Here is a 21,452-nt window from a genome sequence, read left to right as displayed (position 1 = left end):
GTGATTATAGGTGTGTCACCAAGGGAGAAAAACATAACAATTAATTAATATCGCAATTAGTTAAAGTTAAAAAATAAATAAATAATTATAGTGCATAGTTAAATTTAGTATTAGTATTATTGTGGCAATTTTAAATTAATAGAAAATAAATAAATTAATCAATTAACTTTGATTTTATTTAATATTTAAACGTATTTTTGATGCAGGGCAAAAGTCCCAGAGCAGCAAAATTTCAAAATTAAATACAATAAAATAAAGTGAGATAAGCAAATATAAAATGAACACAATATCAACTAATAAATAATAATAGTTGAGCATAAATAGATGAACAAATATAAAATTAACACTTAAATTAACATTAAAATGAACAATTATAGACTTTGTTAAGAAAATAAAAGCCAGTTTGATGCATGACAATAACTGCACTTTATAAGGTTGGACGTTTATTTTGAAATCATATATATTTAACCACATATATAGCAGTACAGTTTCTTTGAGTTTTACTCTGTTTTAATATGTGATGCTCTGCTCTTAGTGTGCTGCCTGTTTCCTGTCCTGTATGTATAGTGACACCCAGTTTCCATCCTGGGGCATTAATAAAGTATTTCTCATAATAGCTGCCACCCCCAACTTCACCTGCCCCCTCACACACACACGTGCACACACATGCACACACGAAACATTTCACCCTCCTCTTCCTCCTCATATCTTCCTCTCCTCTTCTCTCCCTCCTCTCCATCCAGGTTTCCTTCTCGGGGAAACACCAGACTGTTGCAGCCTCCTGTCGCTGCGTCAAGCCGGAGAGAATAAGACCAGACGCAAACTGTGAGTAAAAAGTTTCACAATAAAAGCACACAGCAGGGAGGAGAAACATGTCAGACTGTACAGAACAATAAAACGACTCTAAAATCACTCATTTATGTTTAATAATATTACAGTTTATTATGTAAAGGTGAGAAATTGTTGCAAGAGTCAATAAAATCATGTAGGCTACATTTATACATTTAAAATATATATTAAAAAACACTTAGAAGATGGCAAAAAGTGGATAATTTAATTAAGAAAAGTCAATTTAAACAGTTTAATCTATTTCTATATGCTTGTTTATGTTTTTTTGACTGTAGCCAACATGATTAAAGTAACTTTAAAGGTTTTATTTTAGCCTTATGTAGTTTATTAGAGTGGATAAACCTTTATTTTCCACCTTGGTGCATTTAATTTGGCAGGAAACTGTTAAAAAAGCATAAATAATATTAATATGAGTCCTAAAATGCATACAGATAATGGACGTACATCTAAAAGACTGTAGGTTATAGTTAGACACACATTAAATAGCATATCAGATATAACAGGAATAAACTCAATATGACATTTAATGAGTCTGAGTCCAACTTTAGGTAGCTTATATTTATTATACTGCATCTAGATATTCTTATAAATAGAAGAAAGGAGGGAAAACTCATAATAAAGAAGGTGAAGAACATCCTCAGCTTTCATGTAATATAATATAATATAATAAAACAAGTTAATTAGTGATTTTCAGAGCATTTTTAACCTCTTTAATTAACAATAATCTACATTTGCGCACTAATAATTTAGATTTTCGTGTTTATTAAAGCTATAATTTTGAAAGTTTAACACCGGATGTCATGTGTGCTACACTCCAGTATGAGTTGACAGCGATCCTCATGAGCAGCTGAGACTCCTCTACGAGAAAAAAAAAAAAAAAAAAAAAAAAGGGAAAAGCTCGCAGTCAAAAAACAATGAGGGCGCACGACGCACAACTCGCTCCAAGCGTCTCCAACAGCGGCGGAGTTGTTCCTCCCGGAGGATCCATAGCATGTGTGTGTGTGCCAGCGGGAGAGAGAAGGACCACAGGAATATAACTTGACATATCTGCGGAGTTTGATTTTATTATTATTATTATTTTATCATTATTATTTTTGCAGAAGGGGTTGGGAAAAACCAGAGAAGGAATTATGCCTTTTTGCAAGCGGACGATACTTCCGAAAGATGTGTGCAAGCCCGACGGCAGGAGCCTGCAAACGGAGGTTTTCGGGGACTTGGCGGACGTATGTGGTTTCACCTTGTCCTCGGTTCTCCGGCAGCTCTCGGATCTGTCCCGGCACTCGGTGAGCATCCTGGAGGAGCTGGAGGGAGAGCTGGTGTCCGTGTGCCACCGCTCAGGAGCGCTGCAGGGCAGAGTGGTGCGGCTGCAGAGGCACGTAGCGGAGCTGGTCAGCAAACCTCCACCGAGAAGTAAGGAGGAAATTAAAACACACACACACACACACACACACACACACACACACACACACCAACACACACCCCTCTAAAAAACACCTGGAGTCACTTTACACAGCTTGCAGGAGTGGAGCTGAAGTAGATTTTATAAGCTGGTGCGAGTGTCAAACTTTCGGATATTCATGTTTTTTCGTCTTTTTTTTATTTTTTATTTTATTTTGGAGGGATTTGTGATTAATTGGCAGCAAACAGAGGGGTCACCTTCTTTCTCAGCGTGCACCTTAACATCTTAATTAAGGTGTGAGCAAGTGAGAGGTTTATTTATTAGTGGAGGGATTGTTATTAGCAGCTGGAAAGAGAGGAGGAGAAAGAAAGAGAGAGAGAGATGTGTCCTTTGAATATTAGATTTTTGGCACCTGAACAAGTGAAAGAGAAAGACTTTTAATTGCCTCAGCGTGCTTTTATTTTGACACTTAAACCATAAAGCATGTCAATAATAGTTGTAAAAATGATGTTATGATGTTATTAGTTGTTATTCTGCAGTGTCTTTACAGTTTTGGACTGTATAACATCACTTTTTTTTAGTCTCAGTGACTGTCTTGTGGCTTTTTGGACTCTTTTTTTTTAAGAGTGCAGGTTTTTACTAAGCTGCTCCTGAACGCATCACGTTGTGGGTGTGGAGCGAGGAATGTGAGCTCGGTGTAATTGTAGAGATGTCATGCGTGTTTTAGAGTTTAGTCTGTCTACCTGTCACTTCTTTTTTTTTCGTCCCTTTTGTCACTGCTATACAACTCCTCCTCATGTTGTAGTATTTCCTTTTTCTTTTTTAACTCCCTTTGAGCTCATGTAATCTCTCAGTTTTTTTGGGGGGGTTAAAGAGGTTAAAGAAAGTTTAGATTCAAGGTGATGCTCTTGTTTGGAGCTAATCAGAGTCCAGTATGCAGGTCACAGGTTATACAGGTGTGATGTGGAAACTTAAAACACTGAGATTTGACTTTTCTTTGACATTTTTTTAAAGTTAGGAGAGTTTCAGACGACCTTAAGGATAATTTTTTGGTGATATTATAGGATTTAAACTTGTCTTATTGCCATTTTTTTACTTTTGTCCTGCAATTAAACTTCTGAACTGAAGTAAAAGAAGAATTTTGAAGGTGTTAAACCATTTTTGGAGGGACTTAGGAGAGTTTCAGACGACTTTAAGGATAATTTTAGGTGGTTATTCATTGTCTTGTTGGGATTCTTTAACTTTTATCCAGCAATTTAACTTCTGAACTGGAATAAAAGAAGAATTATGAAGGTATTAAACCATTTTTAGAGGGAGTTTTTAAAGTTAGGAGAGTTTCAGACGACTTTAATGGTCTTTTTTTGGTGATATTTTAGGATTTAAACTTGTCTTATTGTGATTTTTGAACTTTTGTCCAGCAATTTAACTTCTGAACTGAAGTAAAAGAAGAATTATGAAGGTATTAAACCATTTTTGGAGGGAGTTTTTAAAGTTAGGAGCGTTTCAGACGACTTTAAGGATAATTTTAGGTGGTATTTCATTGTCTTGTTGGGATTTTCAGACTCATGAACATCTCAGAGGACTAACTTTCTTTGATTTCCATTAGTGTGTGTGTGTTTTATGGTGTTGCTAAGTCAAGAAAATCTACTAAAATAATGAAAAAACTGCAGATTTCCACAAGTTTTTCATTCTTCGGTTGATTTTCAAAGCTGATTTTCTACTTTTGCAAACTTTAAATGCTTGTTATACTTCTCCTTGTTATCTTAAACACTTTCAAAGAGACACTTCCACTGAATCAGACACTCTTACGTCATGCTGACAGACAGTTTTGATGGATTCTTGGCTGGCTGGTCGGGTTGGTTTCCGAAAGCAAGCAGTGTCATAATTTCAGACTTCCACACATACTGAAATCTCACAGTAAGCATCAATGATACTCAATACAACACCTTTAAAGAGTTGAATCAATGCTTTTATTCAAGTGGATGAGCTCAGCGCCACAAGGACACATATCTACCTTTATTTGACAGTAGTTCTGATGCATGATGGGAAGTTTTGGTGCGCCCTCCGACTTGTTTCACTCTGCAAACTTTACACAAAATGATCACAGGTGGTTTTTTTTTTTTTTTTGTGTGTGTCTTTGTTTGCGTTACAGCTCAAGATCGTCAAGCAAATGAATAAAGGCGAGTCGGCTGTGTGAGCACGAGTTTAAGAGGCTGTCAGCAGTTTGTGTGTGTGTGTGTGTGTGTGTGCATGTTTTCCCTACCTCTTGGGGACCTTGTTGTGGTATAAACACTGATCTAATGGGGACAAATAAGGCAAAATGTCATTTCTGAGGTTCTGGTTTCTAACTTTCCACAATCAATGGAAGTCGATGTGATATCCTAAAAAAGGTAACTGTACAAACTGTGTGTGTGTATGTGTGTGTGTGTGTGTGTGCGTGCATGTTTTCCCTACCTCTCAGGGGCCTTGTTGTGGTATGAACACTGATCTAATACAATCAATGGAAGTCAATGTGTTATCCTAAAAAGGGTAACTTTACAAACCGTGTGTGTGTGTGTGTGTGTGTGTGTGTGTGCATGTTTTCCCTACCTCTTGGGGACCTTGTGTGGTATAAACACTAATGGGGACAAATAGGGCAAAACATAATTTCTGAGGTCCTGCTTTCTAACTTTCCACAATCAATGGAAGTCGATGTGATATCCTAAAAAATGCAACTGTACAAACTGTGTGTATGCGTGTGTGTGTGTGCATGTTTTCCCTACCTCTTGGGGACCTTGTTGTGGTATAAACACTGATCTAATGGGGACAAATAGGGCAAAACATCATTTCTGAGGCTCTGGTTTCTAACTTTCCACAATCAATGGAAGTCGATGTAATATCCTAAAAAGGGTAACTGTATAAACCCAAACCGTGTGTGTGAGTGCATGTTTTCCCTACCTCTTGGGGACCTTGTGTGATATAAACATGAACACTGATCTAATGGGGACAAATAGGGCAAAACATAATTTCTGAGGTCCTGCTTTCTAACTTTCCACAATCAATGGAAGTCGATGTAATATCCTAAAAAGGGTAACTGTATAAACCCAAACCGTGTGTGTGAGTGCATGTTTTCCCTACCTCTTGGGGACCTTGTGTGATATAAACATGAACACTGATCTAATGGGGACAAATAGGGTAAAACGTCATTTCAGAGGTCTTAGTTTCTAACTTTCCACAATCAGTGGAAGTCGATGTGATATCCTAAAAAAGGTAACTGTACAAACTGTGTGTGTGTGTGTGTGTGTGTGTGTGTGTGTGTGTGTGTGTGTGTGTGTGTGTGTGTGTGTGTGTGTGTGTGTGTGTGTGTGTGTGTGTGTGTGCACGTACAGTACATGAGATAGTCCCTCTAAACGCAGCCCAGATGTAGAGCTGGAAAGAAGACGAGAGGAAGACAGATAAAACAAAACGCAGCTCGCCCTTTAGTTTACTTTTCCAACAGGAACTCACCCATGTGTCGGCCTCTCTGTGTGTGTGTGTGTGTGTGTGTGTGTGTGTGTGTGTGTCTGTGTGTGTGTGTGTGTGTGTGTGTGTGAGAGAGAGAGAGACACACACACAAAGTACACAAAGATCCTCTCTCTTCTTTCTCTCTCCTCTCTCTCTAAATTCTGTGTGGGTTTTTGGTGGCAGCGTACAGTATCACTAACATGTGGGCAGAAGAAGAAGTACACAGCTAAATAATCAATAAAGCCAACCTGGGCCTTCCTCTCTTCATCATCATCATCATCATCATCTTCACTCTACCCCCTCTTTCTTTCTCTCTCTCTCTTTTTTACCTCCTACTGTCTCAGAAAGGATGGGAGACCCTGATCTACACTTTACCAAAAATAATATGACATAAACATTTTGGGTTTTCCTCTTTTGCAGAGCTTCTGTTTAACAGGTTTAACTTAGTCTTTCACTTTAAAGCTTAATTTAACTCTCCTCTGCTTCATTCTCAACACTCACATCCTCCCATTGATAAATATTAAAGGTTTAACTTGCTTCTAATGAATCTGATATTTTAAAAAAAAACATAACTTTCCAGCCATGTGCATGAGAGATACAATATATTGTACAAAAATACAAATGACTGACTTATTTTATAGTTTTATCAGCTTTATTAGCTTATTAAGGAATCACTTCAACTGCATAGACTCATTATAAACTCACACAAAACCTGCTGAGCTTTATATTACATTTCACTGCAGATCATAAAGTTTCCAACTATACCCCCTCTCTCTTTCGCTCTCTTTTTTACCTCCTACTGTCTCAGAAAGGATGGGAGACCCTGATCTACACTTTACCAAAAATAATATGACATAACCGAGCTATGACATTTGGGTTTTCCTCGTTTGCAGAGCTTTTGTAACTTATTTCCTCTAAAATTTCTGCTCTGGCGTTCACTTAAAGATTAATTTAACTCTCCTCTGCTTCATTCTCAACACTCACATCCTCCCATTGATAAATATTAACCCTCCTGTTGTGCTCCCGGGTCAAATTGACCCATCTGTTTTGACTCTTCCTTCCTTCCCTCCTTCCTTCCTTCCCTTCTTTCCTCCCTCCCTCCTTTCCTTCCTCCTTTCCCCCTCCTTTCTTCCTTCCTTCCTTCCTTCCTCCCTCCTTCCTACCTTCTTTCTTTCCTTCCTTCCTCCCACCCTCCTACCTTATTTCCTCCCACCCTCCTACCTTCCTTCTTTACTTACTTCTTTACTTACCTCCGTCCTTCCTTCCTTCCTTATTTCCTTTCCTCCCTTCCTTCCTTCCTCCATCCCCCTTTCTTTCTTCCTTCCCTCCTTCCTCCCTCCCTCCCTCCCTCCCTTATTTCCTTGACTCGAACAGAACAGGAGGGTTAACTTGCTTCTAATGAATGAAACACTAAGCTGAAGGTGTTTATAATGTTGCAGGGAAAGCGTACAATAAGAATAAAAATAATTTAACGCCTTTTAAAATACAAGTTGTGCATGAATCTCTAAAGAAAGAAACATACCTGGATATTTTATTATATATATGTATATGTGTGTGTGTGTGTGTGTGTGTGTGTGTGTGTGTGTGTGTGTGTGTGTGTATTCCCACACTGTGAGTTTCTGTTCGGCGCCTGAAGGCAACCCTGTGCTGTTATTCAACTATTTAGGGCGATATCATGCACAATAATAGAGATGTTGTTTTATTATAGTTTTATAGAGTAAAAGGATGTTTCTGCTGTAAGGCTCAGTGGTAACCATGGATACAGGTGTATTTTATGATTTAATAGGGTGAAAAGAGCCTGATAAAGGGGTTAGGGCTGGGGTGTCAAATATGCGGCCCGTGGGCCAGAACCGGCCCGCCAAGAGGTCCAGTCCGGCCCAGTTTCCTTCTTCCTTTCTTCCTTCTTTTCCTTCCTTCCCTTCCATCTATCTTTCCTTCCTTCCTTCCATCTTTCCTTTCCCTCCTGTATTCTCTTCCTTCTCATCCCTCTTTTCCTTCCGTCCTTCCATCTTTTTAGTGATCTGGCCCACGTGAGATCAAATTGGGCCCCCCCCCACCTGCCAAAAAAAGAAAAGTGAAACTCGGTCAGTGTTGCATAAGGCTACGGTGAAACACATGTTCCTTCCTTCCTTCCTTTCCTCCCTTCCTTCCTGCCTTCCTTTCCTTTCCTTCCTCCCTTCCTTGTTTCCTTTCCTCCCTTCCTTCCCTCCTCCCTTCCATCCTTCCTTCCTTCCTGCCTCTTTTACTTCATTCCTTCCTCCTTCCCTCCTCCCTTCCTCCCTTCCTTCCTGCCTCCCTTCCATCCTTCCTGCCTCTTTTCCTTCCTCCCTTCCCTCCTCCCTTCCATCCTTCCCTCCTTCCTTGTTCCTCCCTTCCTTCCTTCCTTCTTCCTTTCTTTCTTTCCTTCCTTCCCTCCTTTCTTTCTTTCTTAATCAATCTGGTGGTTTTTAAAACTAAATTCTTTCCCCCCGCTCTTTCGTTCGCTGTTGGGGCGAATTTCCTTCCTTCCTCCTTACCTCCTCCCTTCCATCCTTCCCTCCTCCCTTCTATCCAGTTTTTTTTTTTTTTGCGGATATGTGCTTTCCCTCCAATAACAACCGCTGACAATCCCCCCCTCCACCTGCCAAAAAAAGAAAAGTGAAACTCGGTCAGTGAGCGTTGCATAAGACTACGGTGAAACACATGTTCCAGGCTTTTTTGGATGAGGGGATTTTTTCCACCACGAGATGAAGAAGTTTGTTCAGGAGTCGGATCTCCCTGAGCTGCGTTCAGGGGACCTCGACGCTCCGAAAAGCGCCCGAGGGGGATCGGCAGAGCTCGGTTTCCTCCATCCTTTCTTCCTTCCCTCTTCTCGAAGGCGAAGAGTCTCGCTGATAAAGAGAGGAAGAGGATGTTTGGGATTGATAGCGTGACAGCGTGTGTGTGTGTGTGCGTGTGTCGTGTGTCGTCTTCCCTCCTTCCTTCTTTCCTTCCTCCCTTCCTTCCTTCTTTCCTTCCTTTCTCCCTTACCTCTGTTCTTCCTCCGTCCTTCTCTCTTTCTTTCCTTCGTCTCTCTTTCCTCCCTTCCTTCTTTCCTCTGTCCTTCTTTTCTTCCTTACTCCTTTACTCTTTTCCTTTTCCCTCCCTCTTTCCTTCCTACCTTTCTTCCTTCCTTATTTCCTCCGTCCTTCCTTCGGATCTCCCTGAGCTGCGTTCAGGGGGCCTCAACTCTCCGAAAAGCGCCCGAGGGGGATCGGCGGAGCTCGGTTTCCTCCACCCCAAAGGCGAAGGGAAGGGAAGAGTCTCGCTGATAAAGAGAGGAAGAGGATGTTTGAGATTGATAGCGTGACAGCATGTGTGTGTGTGTGTGTGTGTGTGTGTGTGTGTGTGTGTGTGTGTCGTCTTTCCATTGGAAGCTGTCACTCTTTCACCTCCTCTGTATCTCATTTTCGGTTTATTTCCTTTCCATTTTCTCTCTTTTTAGCTGCCGTTGACCCTTAAAAAGTGGCGCAGGAGCATCCCAAATATGTGACTGGGAACTGAAGTTTAGTGTTTTTCTTTTTTCGAGCTTCTCTGGGAAACCACATTCTTCCTTTGACCCCAAAAAACTGATTTTACAGGCTCCGGGTTTTTTTTTTGTGTTGTTGCTGCAGTTTGTTGTAAGAAAAATGTTCCTCTGCTCCGTCCCAGCAGAGGCGAGAGGGTTGAAAGCTTGTTGGAAGTGGAGGGGTAGTTGTTTTAAAGGGTGAATCCACAAAAGGGAATCATCACATCTGCATCTCTCTCTCTCTCTCTCTCTCTCTCTCTCTCTCTCTCTCTCTCTCTCTCTCTCTCTCTCTCTCTCTCTCTCTCTCTCTCTCTGTCTCTCTCTCTCTCTCTCTTTCTCTCTCTCTTTCTCTTTCTCTCTCTGTGTGTGGTTTGAGAGCTTCATTTCCCAAAATCCCAGTCAGTGATGTCACAGCAGGTGCAATGGCCTTTTTAGCAGCTGCAGGAAAAAACGCCATCTGTGACATCACTGACAGGAAGTGCCACAAGCTTAAGTTTGTGCAGTCCCTTTTCTCTGCTTCGACTAAAATCACAATATCGTCGGATTAACTTTTAATAGAATAAGGTTTTATGTCTTTGCATGACTTAATCGGGTCATTTATAGGAGGAAATCTGTGATATTGCTTTGAGGAAATGACAAAAAATATAATCCACATGCACGCATTCCTTAAAGTTTTTGACCCCTCCAAGGAAAAGTCTTTCCTTACATAGTTTCCTCTACAACTAATGATATCAGGCAGCATCTTACTAATTGTTTAATCCAGGCTTGTTTTGTCCTAATAACAGTAAAATCCTAAATATATTAAATTTGCATCAATATTAAACATATAAAGACATCAAATTAGGCCTGAAACCAACAATTACTTTAATTTTTCATTGAATAATGTAAGAAAATCATCTTCATCTTCAATTTGTCTGATCAACAGTCTAAAAGGTGACAGTTTAAAATGGCTTTTTCCCTCCTAACAACAGTAAAAACCCAAATATATTAAATTTGTCAATCAATATTAAATGAAATATGAAGAATAACTAAAAAAATGTCTGTCACAAGTTCCTAGATCCAGACGTGATGATTTACATTGGTAGTAAAATCCCAAATATGTTGAATTTGCATCAATATTGAACATGTAAAGACATCAAATTAGGCCTCAAACCAACAATTATATTCATTTTACATTGAATAATGTAAGAAAATTGTTAAAAATGCCCTTTATAATCTTGTAGAGCTCATTGCGACATCTTCATCTTCAATTTGTCTGATCAACAGTCTAAAAGGTGACGGTTTAAAATGGCTTTTTCCCCCCCTAACAACAGTAAAAACCCAAATATATCAAATTTGCATCAATATTAAACATATAAAGACATCAAATTATGACTGAAACTAACAATTGTTTTCATTTTGGATTGAATAATGTTAAAAAATAGTTCAAAAATACCCTTTTTATAATCTTGTAGAGCTCATTGTGAAGTCTAAAATCCAAACAGTTTGATATGTGATGAATGAATCCTCACATTTGAGACGATGGAAGCAATAAACAATTGGCACTTTCTTCCTGATAAATCACTTTCCCCAAAATAGTTTTCCAGTGTTTTGTTTTTGATTAATTCATCAAATGTTGGCAGGAGTGAAAGAAATGCAGCCGTACAGTCGAGTTTCAGAGCATAAAAAATGACTCAGCATTATGTAAAACGGTCCATTAACGGCTTGAACACGCCAACTAGAAAAATGTAAACATCCATACGGGGTCATTTGAGGCAGCTTTGGTTTTTTTGGGTCATCAGTTTTGAAAAATTGAGACAAAGTTTATAAGCGGCAGATTTTATGGCAGTTTGACACACAGATTAACGCCTTTTTTTTTTGTTGTTGCTGCAAGTTTGGCGAGTTCATAACAACTGGTGTGTTTCGGAAAAAAATGTTTGCTTTGGACTTCGATGTAGAGCTGTGTGGTTTGAGAGAGAGAGAGCCGGAGCAGAGACTTCTTTGGAGAGCTGCCGTTCATCCATCATACGAGCAGAAATCCATCATTTCATCAGCGAGTGGGCAAAGAGGAACGAACTCTGTACCAACTTCAACCTCGTATAAGACGAAAAATCCATCACTGCTACGAATAAAGAGGTTTATTACTGGAAAAACTGAATAAATACTCAATAATGTGTTAATGTGAGTTCTCCTGAGGTGGCGTAAAGGTCATTGTGGTGGTAAATCATGAGCTGAGTAGTAAAGCACAACACTCCCGCAGCGTATTCCACCACCTTGTTATAAGTTCAACGTACTTTGGGAGGTTATAGCAGTGTTTCCCCATCGAGAACCCCCACCAGGACAAAGAAATCTGGTTTTTAATGCCAAAGATAATGCCAAATATCCATTGTGTTTTTTACTTGGGAAACACTTTGTTTTAAGGAATATGGCAATGTGAAATGTGTTGGCACAATGAGTCAATAGTTGACAGAAGAGTGAGGGTGAATGTGAGCAGAGCAGAGGAATTATTTGTTTATTTATTGCACATAAAGAGAAAAAAAACACAATACAAGAAAAGTAATACATGCAGAATTTGTTGAGATCAGCCAATAAAACCCATAAGGGCTCGTTGGGTGGCTCTACTATGGTGAGATATCCAAACATAGAAACTTAAGAGTAAAGAAATACAGACAAATACAGACAAAAGTTAAACAAAAATACAAGTATAACAAGAAAGGTGACAATTTACTGACCCATAGAATATGATTGAGTTATTATACTGGCTGTCAATGTAGAGTACAGACTGCAGAGAGTCAGTTAATAAATGCTGCAGCTGAGGACGTACTGTAGAGTGGGTCGTCCTCTTATCGAAAGATCGGCGGTTCCATTCCCGGCTCTTCCAGTGCTCCTATCGATGTGTCTTTGGGTAAGATACTTTACCCTAAATTGCTTCCAATAGTTGCGCTAGCGGTGTGTATGAATGGGTTAGTTGAGCAGGTGCTGTGTTGTTGCCCCAGCCGTCAGTTTACGAATGTGAGTGAGACTAGAAAAGTGCTATATAAGTACAACAAAGTCCATTTACCATTTATCATTCTCAAGACCAAGACCAAGGAAAATCTCGTCTGTTGTTTCCACAACTGCTACGAAAGTGAACGAGGTTAGCCCCGAAGCTAGCGACAATGGGTCAGCCCTACCTGACGATGTGGAGAAATGTTTTGGACAGTGCAAGAATGAGTTCTTTATATCCACGTAGAGAGCAGGTCCTCTTCTATGGAGCTCGCCATGTTGTACTAGCATGTTTCTACAGTAGCCCAGAATGGACAAACCAAACACTGCCTCTAGAAAATGTGTTTTTTGTGAGTTTGTAGCCACTTTAGTTTGTCTTACATGCTTTAAAGAGGAAGGGGAGGTGTATCCGGTTAGTTGTAATCTGCAATCTCACCACTAGATGTCACTAAATCCCCTACACCGCACCTTTAACCTCTAAAAATTCACTTTTCTGACTAAAACAGTCTGTTGTTGCTTACTAGTTTGATGCATCTTTATCTGAATGTTCTGAATGTGCGCAAGATGAAGCCCTCGCTCTCTGCTGCAATTTTTTGGTTACAGATGACTCAGTTTTAGTGCAGATGACTCAGTTTTAGTGCACGTTTCTATGGTGAAACTGACCAAAAGTGGTGTGTTTATACTAAAAACTAATGAGCAGCTTTTACACTCTAACTTATCAACAGGAATGCATTAAACATCAGACACTAATAAATAAGAATATCTGTTTTTTTCCTTCTTTGGTTGTTGGTGGCGATCACTTGTTGCTTTCTCTTCAACTTCAAACTACTGATTTGCTTCCAAAAGCCTGTTATGAAAATCAAATGGTTGATGAGGAGATGAGAAACAGGCTTTAAATCTCTCTCTTTCTCTTCTCTCACTAATTCCCGTCCTCCCTCTCTCTCTCTTTCTCTACTCTCCCTTGTTCCCACGGGTGGACGTCAACCTCATGACTCAGTGTCCCTCCCTGTTGGCCCCTCTGTAATTCCCCCTCTCCTTTCCTTTCTCACTTCTTTTCCTTTTTTCTTTTATATCTTCCAACACTTCTCTGCATGCTTTTGACAAACAGCAACATGCATTAAGGTAGAAAAACTCCAAAAACTGCTTTGGAAACTTGTTTTGAATTGATTTTTTGCAGCTATATCCAGTTTCTAACCTCCACAAAATGATGCATTTAATGGCGATGCATGAGCTTGGACATCCCAGCGCTCATTTTTTATGTTGTCTTCTCTTCGATCACTGATGCAGACCGTGCATTGAACCAATATCTTTTCAGTGTCAAAATGTTCACTGGCCTCCCTCCACTTCTCCACTCCTCCTCTTCCTCCTCTTCCTCCTCTTCCTCCTCCCCCACCATCTCTCTTCCTACAGGCAGTGATTCAGAGGGCAGCTGCAGTGCCCGCAAACTTCACTCCAACACAGTGCATGAGAAAGATTTTGTGTGCTTTTTAAAAAAAAAAAAAAAAAAGTCAGTCCGGTTTAGTTTTTAAACTTAATATTCAGAAGAATTGCTGGAAGTTGAATCAGTCATTAAGACAATAACGTTTTCCTGAAATAATAAGATTTTTATCAGTTTCTGCTGAAAAGATTGAAGGATTTAAGAAGTGTGATATTTGTCTGCATTGTCCAGTCGCCTGATGAATCACCACTGAGGTTTGATAAGGATCCAAATCAGCTGTTTAACAGAAGCTCTTTAATGTTTTGAGGGTCAACTGTGAACTGATATCGATATTATTACACTTATGCTGCTGATAGATGATATTTAGCATCAATATTTAGATAAATTTGACCTTTTTAACAAAGTGCAGTTACAGTTTTGAGTCTAGAAGAGCCTCTGAAGAAACGTTTAAACATTAGACACTGAATATGTTTGAAGACCTGCAGCTTTTTAGTCCGGTTAAATCAGATTCTGGTTCATATCCCCCTTCAAGATTCATTTGAGCAGGTCTGAGCATCCTTTGGTCTCGGTCCTGTCCCATATAAAATACAAAATACCAAACACTATTGAAGTTCTTTGAGGAGTTTACAGTGTAGTACAAATTAGTAGCGTCTGAGGGTTTTTTATCTTATCACATTTTTACTATTTTTTGGACACCAATGGAGATTTACGTTGTAATTGACTAGTTGACCTTCTTCCTGTTGGTTTACGCTCTTCTTCTAGCTGCAGACACATCGGTCCAATAAAGCCAAGTGAAAGTTCTCAAGGGTTTTGTAGTGAAGCGTTTCCGTTTGATTGGGTTTTTCTCTGTGTGAAAAGTAAGGACTGGTATCATTTACAAAAATTATGATACCAGCACCAATCCAAGTATCCTTAAAGTGATCCTGATGCCAGCTGAGTCCTTCATTAGATTCCCATTAACACATTTAGGTCTCTGTCTGTCATCCGGTGTAACAGGCGTGTAGTGTAGACTCACTTTAGAGCATTTAGGAGGCATCTTGGCTGCTGAACTGCTAAGCTAACACTAACTCAACTTCACCACGACTTCACCACCACAGACGGGTCGTAGCTGCTGTGGCAGTGGACCAATCACATGATGCATTACAAGAATTACAAGAATGCTTGTGTTGATTGGCTGTGAGCAAGTCTGTACAGAAAGTCATATTTTCTAGCTCTGGGTGCAAAAAAGATCGATTGCAGGTATTGATTGGGACGTTTCGATACTACTTGGTATCGATTTGTTTTGGTTGTTACCTTTTAATAGTATTGAGTACTGATACCCAACTCTAGTGAAAAGAAACCGAACTAAGGAAAATTAATTAGTTTACCGACTCATTCACTGATTTGGACCACAGCAAACAAACACCTTAAAACTTAGCATTACAAACTGAGAATAATACTTAAATCAGCCACAACTATCAATTAATTTCATTTATGTAATGATCAATTACACATGACAACACAATTATCTCGGTTTTTGAACACCTTCCTCTTTATCATCCACTATTTTTAGTTCATAGTTTGATATTTAACAGACAAATGCATAAAATTCAGACTCCAAGTTTTTCATTACCAGTCATCTGCCAATCATGTTTCTCAAGGATATTCAATTTGTAACATTATTCAACATATAAAGGCATCAAATTAGGATTGAAACTAACAATTATTTTCATTTTTATTGAATAATATTAGGAAAATAGTGAAAAACACCCTTTGTGCTTTTGTTAGAGCTCATTGTGAGGTCTCCAAATGTCTTTGTTTAGTCTGACTAATAGTCCAAAATCCAAAAATATTCAGTTTACAATGATACACGACAAACAATCCCCACATTCGAGACGACGGGAGCGACAAACAAAACTATTTTCCCAGTGTTTGTTTTTGATTAATTTTCTTTCGATCAGTCAGCAAATGTTGGCAGGAGTGAAAGCCCAAAGCTACAGTGGAGCTTCAGAGGATAAAATGTGTCTACAGTCTGTTTATGGCCTGTAGACACTAAATGGAAATATTTAAACATCTATAACGGGACATTTTGAAGTGTCAAAACCCCCAAATGGAGACAGCTGTGTTCTGGTTGTTGAGTCAACTGGTGAGAAATTGATACAAATTTTGCCGTTTATTGCAGTTTAACCATAGACTGTATAAAAGAAATGGACGTAACATCCGTGACGTCACCCATGGGTTTGTGGACTGCTGCTCGGAAGCCAATAGTTTCTAATGTAGGCAGCGCCATCTTGAAAATTTCAGGTGCATGCTGGGAAAAATAAAAACACGGATTCTACTGCATGAGGCGGGGCCATGGGTGGAGCGGGAAGGTTGCTATGGTTGCGAGGGCTGGATCTCGAGGACATTGGGCAATCAACCTGTCAATCAGGACGTAGCCACGCCCTAATGCATACCCTGCTTTATCGTCACATATAAAATCAGGGAGGCCATAATGTCCCAAATGAACATCATACTGCATTAAAGAAGGCTTTAAACTAGCGATTGAGACCATAAACACATTTTGAAAATGTTTACTGAGGTTAGAAATCAAGTGAGAAGTTGGTGAATTCTCCATTGACTTGTATAGAGACGGTCGCCCCCTGGTGGCCTTTTGATAGAATGCAGCTCTAAGTTACTTCCTGGTTGGCCTCATTTCAGAGGACCAGAACTCCCCGCCTGGTGTGTGTGTGGTTGTGTCCGAAATCACTCACTCATTCACTACTCCCTACTCACTATATAGTGAATTCAACATAGTGGACTATGTAGTGGACTCAACGGCGGAACGTCTCGGACACGCTCGGACACTACTCCGCTCGTTGCTCGGCGTCTAGCAATGCATGATGGGATATCTTGCTCCGGTTAGTGACCATCGGATGCTCACTACATTCCGCGGTGGATTGTGGGATAGATTCAGTGCACTATATAGTGAACATTAATAATCACTAAACATTCGGACACCACTACAAAATGGCGTGGTCACTATATAGTGCACTATATAGTGGTTAGGGGGTGATTTCGGACACAGCCTGTGTGTATTTTTCCCTATATTGGATTCCGGAATGTTGCTATGATGTCATATAGAATGTAGAATGTGACGGAACTCCCCACCTGGTGTGTGTGTGTGTGTATTTTTCCCTATATTGGATTCCGGAATGTTGCTATGATGTCATATAGAATGTAGAATGTAGAATGTGATGGAACTCCCATACTCTGCTAGTTTGGCTGCAGAATAGTATGAAAACTAACTTGCTATTAACTTAATGGTTATTTAATGTGTTGAAATTCATTACATTTGATTAAGTATTGAAGTTCTTAGAGGAATTTACAGTGTAGTACAACTTAGTAGCGTCTCAGGGTTTTTACTATATTTTGGACAATAATGGAGATCTACAGCACAGAGGAATAAGATACATCAGATTTTGGATACACATATAATACTTTACAAGTTTGACGGAGGATATAGGTGCAGCTTTGGCTTTGGATCACTTTTTTTTTTTTTTTTAACTTCTACTACGATCAGTGAGAAAACCCATAATAGATGTACTACAGTTGAATGTTTCTGTTGGAGCTGCAAGTGTTTTCATTTTGGACATTGTGGGCATTTTTCTTAGTCTTATACAAGTGTGTGTGTGTGTGTGTGTGTGTGTGTGTGTGTGTGTGTATCATTAGTTCCTAGTTGGGATTAGTTGGAGGTGGAGGTCTGGGGCCCGTAGTGGTTTTTGTGGTCATTAATTACAGAAAGAGGGAGAGAAAGTGAAATGTGTGTGTGTGTGTGTGTGTGTGTGTGTGTGTGTGTGTGTGTGTGTACAAATGAGGAAATTAACCAAAAAAGAAAAAGTAAGAGAAAGAGCTGTTGTACTCTAGAAAATAAGAGCAAGTCATAGATTTTCAGGTAAAAGAGAGAAGGGGGAAAACTCCTAACAACTTCCTGTCTTGGCCGAAAGCCTGGTCTCACACACACACACACACACACACACACACACACACATACACACATACACACACACACACACACTCTCTCTCTCTCTCTCTCTCTCTCTCTCTCTCTCTCTCACTCTCTTCATCTCTTACAGCTAAAGGGATAAAACTCTTCTCCCTTCATTTTGATCATTGTTCCCCTATCTAAGCTGCACTTTATTTTGGGTCGGACGCGTTTCCATGACAACCATCCACCCTGCGTGTGTGTGTGTGTGTTTGTTTTTAGTGTCTTGTCTCCCAGTGTCTCTCTCGCCCTCCCGTAGTCCCGCTGTGAACTTCATGTTGTATTTCTTTTTCTAATATCAGCACCGATTTGTCAAACGGCATGAAGGCGGCGGCTTGTGAAAACAGTCGAAGCTGCTGTTACACACACACACATACACACACACACATATACACACACCTACACAACTCTACACACACACCTACACACAGACATATAAACACGTAGCTGAACATGTAGTCTCATAGACGTCCCGTGGGGAACACTGCCTGGGAATATGAACGAATGTATGGACAGGAATGTGAAGAAAAGCTCAGACACACACAGACACACACACACACACACACACACACACACACACACACACACACACACACACACACACACACACACACACACACACACACACAGTCTCGGGGATTTGTACTATCGAGTTAGTCAGATTGGGAATTACAGAGCAGAGAGAGGGAAGGAAGGAAGAGAAGAAAGCGGGAGGAGGAGGAGGAGGAGGAGGAGGAGGAGGAGTGTGAGAGGGAGTAAAAAGGGGAGATTGGGGAAAAGGAAGTAAGGAGAGATAAGAAAGGAAGAGAGAGAGAGAGAGAGACAGATGAAACATGAGGAGAGATAGAGACGGGTTATATAATTTTCTTTCATCTGATGTTTCAGCTTGACGTCCAAAATGAGTTCATGTTAAAGAGAAAGCAGAACAAACGTCATTATGTTGTTGTTGTAATGGATGAAAAACAAACATTTAATCTGATGTTGAAATCGTAGTTTGTCACTTTTTTGTCAGTTGACTTATTAACCCTCCTGTTGTCCTCAGGTCAAGGAAGGAAGGAAGGAGGGAGGGAGGGAGGAAGGAAGGAAGGAGGAAGGAAAGGAGGAAGGAAGGAAGGAAAGGAGTGAGGGAGGAAGGAAATGAGGGAGGAAGAAAAGGAGGAAGGGAGGAAGGAAGGAAGGAGGGAAGGGAAGAATTACAGAAGGAAGGAAGAAAGGGGGATGGAGGAAGGAAAGAAGTAAGGGAGGAAAGAGAGAGGAAGGAAAGAAAGAGATAAGGAGGGAGGGAGGAAAGACGGAAGGAAGGAAGGAAGAAAGGAAGGAAGGAAGGAAGGGGGAAGGGAAGAATTACAGAAGGAAGGAAGAAAGGGGGATGGAGGAAGGAAAGAAGGAAGGGAGGAAAGAGAGAGGAAGGAAAGAAAGAGATAAGGAGGGAGGGAGGAAGGACAGATGGAAGGAAGGATGGAAGGAAGGAAATAAGGGAGGAAGGGAGGAAAGAAGGAACAATCAAAACAGACGTGGTCAATTTGACCCGGGAGGACGACACAAAGGTTAAATACTTATATAGAAACCTCCTCCCTTCCTCCCTTCCTCCCTTCCTTCCTTGACCTGAGGACAACAGGAGGGCCTTTAAAGGGACAGGGGCTAAAACGGCTTGTTAAGAGACAGAGGCTGAACTGAGTATAAAATAAATGAGGAGGTTTTAACTGGAAATCATGCAAAGATACTCCAGTAGAGCCCCTGAATATAAAAATAGAGCTGTAAGGTTACTCACACATCAATGCTATCACTGTACCGTCCCTCGTGTGTGTGTTAGTGTGTGTGTGTGTGTGTGTGTGTGTAGTCTCACTCGCTGTGTTGACATGCTGCTGCCATCACGGAGTCGGCATCTGCTCTTTGAACATCGTGCCACCATTGAGACTCTTTGACACACAATCAAAACCTTAACACAGCTTTAGCCTGAACCCTCAACGAAACAGACCCAACATAATAATAAAAAGCAGATATTTAAATTCTTCTTGTCAGTTTTTTTTTGCTGTAATTGTGCTTCATTTCCCCCCCAACTTTTTTTTTTTTTTTTTTAAACTTTTCTTCCCCTCCTCCCTTTTTTTTCTCCCTCTCGTCTCATTCCTCTGTGATAGGAATCTGCTCTCTGTGAGATAATATAAACACTGTCCTCATGCCTCGTCCTCATGTTAGCGCTACAAAGAGAGAGAGAGAGATGGGCTCTGTGTGTGTGTGTGTGTGTGTGTGTCTGTGTGTGTGTGTGTGTGTGTGTGTGTGTGTGTGTGTGGAGGGAGTAAGGAAAGGAGGGAGGAAGGAAGGAAGGAAGGAGAGAGGAAGGAAGGACAGAAGGAAGGAAGGAAGGGATGAAAGAAGGAAGGAAGAAAGGAGTAAGGAAGGAAGGAAGAAGGAATGAAAGGAGGGAGGAAGAAAGGAAAGGGAGGAAAGAAGGAAGGAAGGAAGGAGAGAGGAAGGGAAGAAAGAAGGAAGGAAGAAAGGAGAGAGGAAGGAAGGACAGGAAGAAAGGAAGAAGGAAGGAAAGGAGGGAGGAAGAAAGGAAAGGGAGGAAAGAAGGAAGGAAGGAAGGAGAGAGGAAGGAAGGACAGAAGGAAGGAAGGGAGGGAAGAAAGAAGGAAGGAAGAAAGGAGTAAGGAAGGAAGGACAGGAAGGAAGGAAGGAAGGAAGGAAGGACGAAACAAAGTAAATTAATTAATATAACTACTTCTGATCTGGTATAAAAACCTTCCTCTTCTTTAGTTGTGTGTGTGTGTGTGTGTGTGTGTGTGTGTGTGTGTGTGTGTGTGTGTGTGCGTGTGTGCGTGTGTGTGTGTGTATGTGTGTGTGTGTGTGTGTGTGTGTGAAGCAGAATACAAGGGAAAAAGAGAAAAGAAAAAGTCAGTACAAGCGTGACAAACGAACAAACTGGAACATCTCCCCGTATAAAAACACTTGTTGGAGAAGTTGTCGGGGATTCGGAGCAGAGTGGAGAAAATGCTGTTCTGCACATGTACAGTATATCATTACACGCACTGGGCCTCTTCCTGCATTATATCACCACGGTTACTCAACTCTTTTGGACTGCGGTGGTATTTATTGTTTCTCACAGTGTGGAGGAAATTTTGGGATCTTTGTGAAAAACTATCAATCTTTCTCTTCGGCTCGTGCCAGTTTGGCCAATTTGGAGCCAGGCTGGTTTTAAGTGGACTGACCTTTTTAAGGTGGAGCAGCTAGTCTCATTTTAGTTCTTTGACTCTCCTGTTGTCCTCGAGGCAAGGAAGGAAGGAAAGGAGGGAGGAAGGAAGGAAAGGGAGGAAAGGAAGGAAGGGACGAAGGAAAGGAGGAAGGAAGGGAGGAAGGAAAGGAGGAAGGAAGGGAGGAAGGAAAGTAGGGAGGGAGGAAGAGAGGACAGGAAAGAAGGAAGGAGGAAAGAAGGAAGGAAAGGAGGGAGGGACAAGGAAGGAAGGGAGGAAGAAGGAATGAAAGGAGGGAGGGAGGATGGAAGGAAAGGAAATAAGGGAGGAAGGAAGGAAGGGAGGAAGAAGGAAGGAAAGGAGGGAGGGAGGGAGGAAGGAAAGGAAAGGAAGGAAGGAAGGACGGAGGAAAGAAGGGAGGAAAGAAGGAAGGAGGAAAGAAGGAAGGGGGGAAAGGAAAGAAGGGAGGATGGAAAGGAGGGAGGGAGGGAGGAAGCAAAGGAAGGAAGGAGGAAAGAAGGAAGGGGGGAAGGTAGGCTACGTTAGCTTACTGGAAACCGTTGGCTGTAAATATGGATGATGCCATCACTTCCTGCCAC

At 40.8% G+C, this 21,452-nt stretch overlaps 1 protein-coding gene across 1 annotated transcript in view; it reads left to right on the top strand.

Moving 5' to 3' along the window:
- Positions 1-1,979: 1,979 nt before the first annotated feature.
- nhsl2 (NHS-like 2) overlaps positions 1,980-21,452 on the top strand; it is a 157,617-nt gene continuing 138,144 nt past the window's right edge. Inside the window, 1 exon segment of the mRNA XM_053343161.1 lies at positions 1,980-2,259. Coding sequence (XP_053199136.1) covers positions 1,980-2,259 — 280 coding nt within the window.

The sequence above is a fragment of the Scomber japonicus genome, chromosome 22, assembly GCF_027409825.1.
Source record: "Scomber japonicus isolate fScoJap1 chromosome 22, fScoJap1.pri, whole genome shotgun sequence".
Lineage (NCBI taxonomy): Eukaryota > Metazoa > Chordata > Actinopteri > Scombriformes > Scombridae > Scomber > Scomber japonicus.
This window is presented reverse-complemented; position numbering and strand designations above follow the sequence as displayed.